Source organism: Phoxinus phoxinus (genome assembly GCF_949152265.1).
Source record: "Phoxinus phoxinus genome assembly, chromosome: 23".
Taxonomy (NCBI): Eukaryota; Metazoa; Chordata; class Actinopteri; order Cypriniformes; family Leuciscidae; genus Phoxinus; species Phoxinus phoxinus.
This window is the reverse complement of record NC_136898.1, coordinates 24818764-24826263: the sequence shown is the minus strand read 5'-3', so window position 1 is coordinate 24826263 and position 7500 is coordinate 24818764. Positions and strand designations below refer to the sequence as shown.

At 36.7% G+C, this 7500-nt stretch overlaps 1 protein-coding gene across 2 annotated transcripts in view; it reads right to left on the bottom strand.

Moving 5' to 3' along the window:
* Positions 1–5789, bottom strand: part of LOC306991977 (uncharacterized protein) — a 7065-nt gene extending 1276 nt beyond the window's left edge. For both annotated transcript variants that reach the window (XM_079600317.1, XM_079600318.1), the window contains exons 1-14: positions 5170–5789; positions 4995–5075; positions 4361–4762; positions 4132–4236; positions 3766–3998; positions 3499–3677; positions 2609–2702; positions 2279–2514; positions 1879–1993; positions 1127–1244; positions 945–1036; positions 580–697; positions 360–461; positions 109–282 (exon numbers count right to left, since the gene is read on the bottom strand). In XM_079600317.1, the coding sequence (XP_079456443.1) occupies positions 109–282; positions 360–461; positions 580–697; positions 945–1036; positions 1127–1244; positions 1879–1993; positions 2279–2514; positions 2609–2702; positions 3499–3677; positions 3766–3998; positions 4132–4236; positions 4361–4682 (1888 nt within the window). In that variant the 5' untranslated portion in view covers positions 4683–4762; positions 4995–5075; positions 5170–5789. The remainder of the gene's footprint in view (positions 1–108; positions 283–359; positions 462–579; positions 698–944; positions 1037–1126; positions 1245–1878; positions 1994–2278; positions 2515–2608; positions 2703–3498; positions 3678–3765; positions 3999–4131; positions 4237–4360; positions 4763–4994; positions 5076–5169) is intronic.
* Positions 5790–7500: the final 1711 nt, after the last annotated feature.

The following is a 7500-nucleotide window of genomic DNA, read 5'->3' as shown; positions in this document are numbered from 1 at the left end:
ACCTTTTTTACTGGGTGGCAGTGTTAAATTGCTGACTGTTATTATTATTAACAAATCAACTGAATTTTGTGAATTTAAAAAAGCAAAAAAATACAACACATTACTTACCATCTCCTTGTGCTTCCCAGGGCAGAATAAAATCATCAGAGAGACGGCATGCTGCTTCGGTGTCAATTTCCTCTTCACAGCCAGGAATGGTGTTGTACAGCACTATCTTCTCTCTAAGTGTCTTTTTGAGCTCACCAAGTCTTCTCCGTTTGCGTTGCCTTGTTTGGTTGCTGTCTGTAAGGTTAAAAAAAGATTATTAGAAAAAAAGAAAAGAAAAAAAAATGCAAGTTGAGTGATGTAGTAGCAAATACCATTTTGTCGATACAGATCATGCTTCTTTCTTCGGATGGAATAAATAATCTCATCGATTTCTGTCTGGAGCTCTTCCTGGCTACTGTGAGTACTGTGTCTCTCTTGAAAACCAGAAATAAGCAAAGTGGACCATTACAGAAAACAGTATCACTGCAAAAATGTAGACAAATATATGGAAATAAAGTACCAATTTATACACCAGCGACTACCATGACATACCAGTGGCTGCCCATTGCTTGACATCACACACCCACCGATCTGCATCCTCCATAGAGATGTTTAACTCCAGTTTGAGACTCTCAAGACTGGCTGCTTCCATTTCTGCTCTCTGTGTAGTCTATTTAAAAAAATAAAAAAAAGGACAGAAAATATAGCATCACTGCAAAATTAACCATAAATGCCCCCGAAAAAAATGCAGGGAGAGCACGATCACAGTTATGCAGTCAAGATTATACATTTGGGGAATTCGCAGGGATCCGCATAGCCGGAGTGCAATGGATGAACCACTTTCTTGATTATAGTGTCTCCAGGGCACAGAAAACACCTCAGACCCGGTGGGTTAACGTGCAGTGTAGGCTTCTTACTTTGACAAATCTTTTCGCCAGTGTCTTGTGGAGACTCTGCACCTTCCTATGGTTCCATCCCATGGCAAGCACAGTTATCATATCTCCTCTGCCTATAAAAAACAAAACCGATAAGAACAAATCAATTGTACAATCCTACCATTGTGTGTACAACACAAGGGTTAACCCTTTTTTCAACCAACCTGACTTGGTCATGTACTTTGTAGTAAGAGCTGCCCTTGAAAGGAAGCTATTGACCTGTTCCACCTCTTCACCAACAGTATTTCCTGCCCCATCCTGGCTTCTACCGCCCCACCTTACCTGCTCCAAAGAAGATCAAGACCTTTATCATTCAAATCTGGTTTGTGTATCCTCAATTGAATTTGGTGCCATGAGCAAATTTTGATGTTTAATATGTGAAAATATAAAATGTTCTGAGGTAGGATAATAATGAAAGAAAAGCCTTCACAACTGCAATTGTGCAGTTGGAACTTTTGGAAGGGTTTAGGAAGCATATCCTACAAACAGCCCTGCTGTTAATCCAGAATGACCAGTACAGTATGATCACTGATAGTAATGTTAACTATGTTTTAAAAGTTCATAAGCGTTTTGTGCGTGTGCGTGTCTAGATCTACACACACTAAATAAGTGGTTTTAAACTTGTCCTTGAGGACCCCCAGCACTACACATTTTGTATATCTCACTTATATGACACACTTGATTTAACTCAGCTCATTAGTAGAGACTGCAAGACCTGAATTGGGTGTGTCAGATAAGGGAGACATACTGAACACAATGCAGTGCTGGGGTCCTCCAGGACAGGTTTGAAAACCACTGCATTAAAGTATTTCACTAATGTGCACTAATTTTTCTGAAATGTGCATATTTACAGAAATAAAAATCAAGCTAAATTTTTCTGATGCGTTAAAACGTAAACTTAATTCGCACACTGTACCTCACATTTGCCAGTGTGAGCCTTGGCATGCATTACAGATAGGAAAGGCTTCATCATGGTAAGTGGTCGGAGCTCAGAAAACTTCTCTGCCATCTTTTCCAAATAAGGCCAGTACCTGTAATGGGAAAATTTGCAACACTGGTAAAGGAGACAAACCAGGACCTATGTGACTTGTACAATTCCTGTAACCAATCAAAGAACACTACAGTATGTAGTCATATGTATGGTTATTTGTGGTATCAATACTGATAACATGGTAGCCATATTAATCTTCTAATTCCGTAATATATAAAATGTGTGATTTTTAGCTAGTCATGGTGTTATTCCCATGCATGGCATATATTAATAAAGGTAAAACAGCAGTAAAAACTTCAGTTATCATTTGGCAATGGCTATCTACCTGCAAGCAATGTCCATACAAAAGAATGTTGCATTTGCAGCTTGTGCCAGCTCCTTCTGCAGGAACATTGGGTAGGCATATATTTCACCACGGTAGTGATTCAAGCCTTGCAGCAAGATTCCATGTCTGCACACAGCGATTTCAAGGCCCTCTTCATCCACCTTGGCCCTGGACTTCTGTGATGTTTCTCTGCCTGCTGTAAAGGTTGCCGGTCCGCAAACATCATGACCTGTCCTCTGAAAGTAGAAACAATATGTTACATGTAATCCCAGGACAAGTAAAAAAAAATAAAATAAAATAAAAGGGTTATAGAGTTGAAGAAATCCTTACACTAAACATCTGGCTTCTTATTTGGTCAACAAAGGCAGATACTTTGGCATCTTGTGCAATGAACAGTCCATCAAAAAGAGATGGTTCGTCTGTCCTGTTAAATAAGAGGAATTAATCGCCAAAACAATAACATAATCATGATTAAACATTGCATTCACATACATTAATATGACAAATACCGGTAACCATAAATGTGCCACACAGTTTAGTCTATGAATTACATTTGATCTGAAACACTGTGTTTAGAGTATCAGCTTAGATTTGTCCTGTGGAAATGAATGCTGTAATTTGGCATTAACTTGTGTAAGAAGTAAAAAAACATACTGTTTAAAGTACAAAAATAAATAACATCTTTATTGTTGTTCATGTCTTCAAGCTACAGAAGGGAGACAAAGTTTGTGAACAATTTACCAGATTGTTGTCATAGAACTGTAATATCACAAGCTTGTTTAAAACAGTGCTATATCTTTCAAACACTTTTTAAATTGTAAAAGCATTTACGTTTGAATGTGAAGCAATCACACGACACATTTTGTTACTTTCCATGAATTTCAAATAAAAGTATAATTATATAATGACTAGAGCCAACATTTTTGTGTCGAAGAAATATGTTTAGATGCCACAAAATTATGGTTACTTTTTACAGCAATAAGGTGAAGCATAGTTTCTCTATAAATAACTATCAGTCCATCCAACCAATAGCTATACTTGCTTTTCCTTTAGAGGGTAATGGCATGGGGGGGGGGGGGTCTAGAGCCTATCCCATCATGCACTGGGTGAGAGGTGACATGCAGCATGGACATATCTGCCACTCTATTGCAGGGCTACACAAAGAGACCACAGCACCACTCTATATCTAAATTGTAAAAAAAAAAAAAGATTCCACTTACCCTTTGGACTTCTTGAACCGGTAATGTTTTCGATTACCGTCTGCAGATATAGCCAGCATATCTGGTGTGCATGCTGGGCATTTAAAGGGCTCACTCAGGCACAGATCTTCTTTCTTAAAATTGCAGAAGGCAAACTCCCGAAAGACTCTGTGGAAGGTATCACCACAAATACTACCCATCTGGAAAGAAAGATGGTATTATTTTGGTTAATAAATTATTTTGAAGTCTGGAATTTTTCAACACTTTGGAAATGAAAACAGCTCTTACCCGACCAGTGCAAAGAGATCGATGTTCAAGCATTCTGAGAAATGCTTGTTGGGATAAAGCTGGGCTAGCTAATTTCATCTGCTCAAATGATGTGAAGAGATCAAACTTGAACAGCATTTGGCAGCTGGTGGTTGCTGGCCAGTATCTATATTCAAGCAAGTCACTAATCCCAGGAGTCCATTTGGAAGAACAAAGTGGACAGCTTATACACGGCAGACACAGGTTGTATGGACCTTAAAACAAACATGTGTTTACTATTTGACCAGTATTTGTACAGCACAGGACAAAATAATATAGTAAGCCATTATTATGCTTGACTTCATCTGGTCGGATATAAAAAGGTAGAAGGAAGTGACAAAACAATACCGTTGATGGTCACCAATACAGTCTGCTTTCCTGGGATAATTTTTAAGTCATGGTTTGGACCACAGGAACAGATTTGCATCGGTGGAGGAATTGGAAGCATACACACTGCAGTAAATCAAATTTCAGAAAGTAATATCAGTTATGTCTACACATTTACTCAGTAAAAAAAGTTAAAAAAATTAAGTTAAAGGAAACTGCAGAGGGCACCTACTACATTATCTGAACATACCTTGTTCACTGAGTTGATATTGGCCACTTTCATCAACCACCACGAAGGATGTTGGAGGAATGGGTTTTAAAAAACCATCAAACATAGCTTCCCTATTATGGAAAACATTTTTTCTGTGGATCTCAGGGTCACATGTTGAACAGAAAAAATGATTTCCTGAGGGAACACAGTCTAGGCACCGGACAACAGCATCAACAGTTTTGCATTGTTGACAGCAATGCTGGGTTACTATCTCTGCAGCCAACATGCAATTTAAGATCTCTGGCATTGCAGCCCTGAATTTTTTTTCAGAGATGACCTGTCTTCTGGTCCATGCAGACATGGTGGGTGTCTCTTCTACTTCCACTGATGCAGAAACAGTGACAGAAGTTAGCAGGTTTTTTAGCCTCTGAAGATGTTGATCTAAATTAATAAAAATAAAAATAATAATAATAAATCATCATCATCATCATAATAAGGAAAAAGCCAGTTGCGATAACGCATTTTAATAAAGCAAATTAGAAATTTCTTATATGGCTTTGTCACTTCATATGCATGATGGAAATTACATACTTTTGACAGTTGCCTATATGTGACATTTTAAATTTAAATATAAAAGCTGAAATTATTTAGGCTTTCAATTCAATATGCTTACCAAGACTCGGGACCTCTTGCGGAATGTCAATAATTTGCACCTCCTCAACCTCTGAGAGCTCCCTAGTGCTGGCAGGTTTAACTGTAAACACAAAATGTAATGATATAGAAAACATAACTGCTGACCAAAAGCTTAGACACTTGTGAACAACAGTATGCATGTGTATTTTACTGACCAGATCGATTCTTCCGAACACGTTGTGGTAGGATGTTCCCATGCTGGTCTCTCTTCCTCCAGGAAACATTGGAGACTTCAGTTCCCTTTTTTTTCCTTTTCTTTTTAGTCTAAAAGAAAAAACTAAATGATATATTTGGAAGAAGCATTTGCAGAGGCATTTTCTTTTAAATTTAGGTAAATACCATGCTAAAGAAAATGTATGAAAAACTTTACTTTTTGGGTTTCTAACTCATCAGCCATGGTTTTTGCCGCTTCCAGCCATTCATTAAATTGTTTTAATGACTCTGATGCCATTTGTAGATGTTTTTTAATAGAAATAATTGAAGGTTAAAGTAAAAGCACAAAGAAATACAAAACCGGAAAGAGAAATAGAGAAAGAGAGAGAGGAGGAAAAAGAAACTGGCTCTTAAAAGAACCGATTGATTTGTAAAATATTTCAGTGATAAAGGATGGGTACAAAAACCTGAAAACAAACAGATGAGATTGATTAGTCAAAACAACCAGGACTCTGTAAGAGTGGGCACTGACTGGTCCTTGTCAACCTGTGTGTGCCTATACATATAATGCACTAGTGCAGTGGTTCCCAAACCTGTCCTGAAGCGTTCCCAAACCTGTCCTGAAGCACCCCCAACACTGCAAATTTTCTTTGTCTCCCTAATCAAACACACCCGATTCAACTCATCAGCTCATTAACCCATGTGATAATGAGCTGATGAGTTGAATCAGGTGTGTTTGATTAGGGAGACAAAGAAAACGTGCAGTGTTGGGGGTGCGTCAGGACAGGTTTGGGAACCACTGCACTAGTGGGTATTATTTATTTTGCATGTGAAGTGCAAAATACACTTAATATTCAACAATATTACTAATCTGCCTGCATTGACACCACCATTATATGAGAACTGAACTGAGCTGGATGATGACATCACTGTTTTCTCCAGAGCGGCTATATGAATTAACTAAATTAATGTTGCAGTTTTTTTTCAAGCTGATTTGAAACAATCTGTATTGTAAAAAGCACTATATAAATAAAGGTGACTTGACTTGTGGCAATAAAATAGGCAATAACAATGAACTGGATTCCTTCAAACGATTTTGCCATTACTACATTTTTTATATTTTTAAATTCTTTAAAATGTTATGTACCTAGATTAATTGATACCCTGAATTTTAATAATTTGGATAGCTGTAGATGTGACCTCTGACCTGATACTATTTGTATAATGCGGAAACTACCTTTTTCTCTAAAGAGAAAACATTTACAGTTTGGGATACATTAGGCTGAAATTATTTGTGGCAATATGACAGAAATTGCAGTTCATGACAGAGGATCTGATTAGTCAGACAATGTTGTTTATATGCAAGTCTTGGTCTCGTTAGAATAAATTAGGCGAATTACTATTTGCCATCCATTTGAACTATGTTGTGCTACAGACTGAATTTATTTTAATTAATAAATTAAAAGGATAATTTAGGAAAGGCCCCATAAATAATCCTGTTTCGATAGTTACAGAACCAAGGATTTTGCATGAAAGCTAGCAATGCTAGCGATGAAGCTAGCTAACGTTAGATAGTAAGTTAGGTAGCAAGGAACGTAACAGTTACTTTCTTAATGAGTAAAATGGCAATCGCAACTGAATTGTAACCCAGACGTCAAAATGTACTTATTTAGTTCCACATGAATTGCGAAAAAACTAACACACTTAAACATGCTTAAAATACACACCTTACCTACTACTACGACTGTCAGGAAAAAACCTGGCCGCCGCCGCGCCTTCTTCTTCTTCTTCTTCTTCTTCTTCTTCTTCTTCTTCTTTTTCTTCTTCTTCTTCTTGGTTCATCGATTTATTATTTTTATTTTTATTCAACGCCACAAGAACGTGGTTAAAGGTGATATTGTTAAAAACATTAGCTGACCTGAAAAAAAAATATATAAAAACGCTGAATTTTTTTTAAAAGCACAGATGATAAACTATATATATCATGGTTTTATCATCTGTAGTGCTTTTAAAACATTTTCAGCGTTTTTTATTTTACTTTGTTACAAAAGGTTTATTTTAAGTTATTTAAAAAAAAAAAAAAATTGATAAGAGTTTAATTATTTTGATGTGGTTCTTTACTTTCCAATACGGCTTTTTGAAGAAGAAAAAAAAGCACATCAAATACATTAAAAATAGAAATAAATTTTAATTACACATCTCAGTTTTCTGTATTAAGTAATCTCGAGTAAATACAATGATAAAACAAATAGTATTTTGATTGGTAACGACGGTCAAACGCCATTTCATGACAAACGACACCGTCATTATTAAAAGGAGCGCTAGAGGGAGTT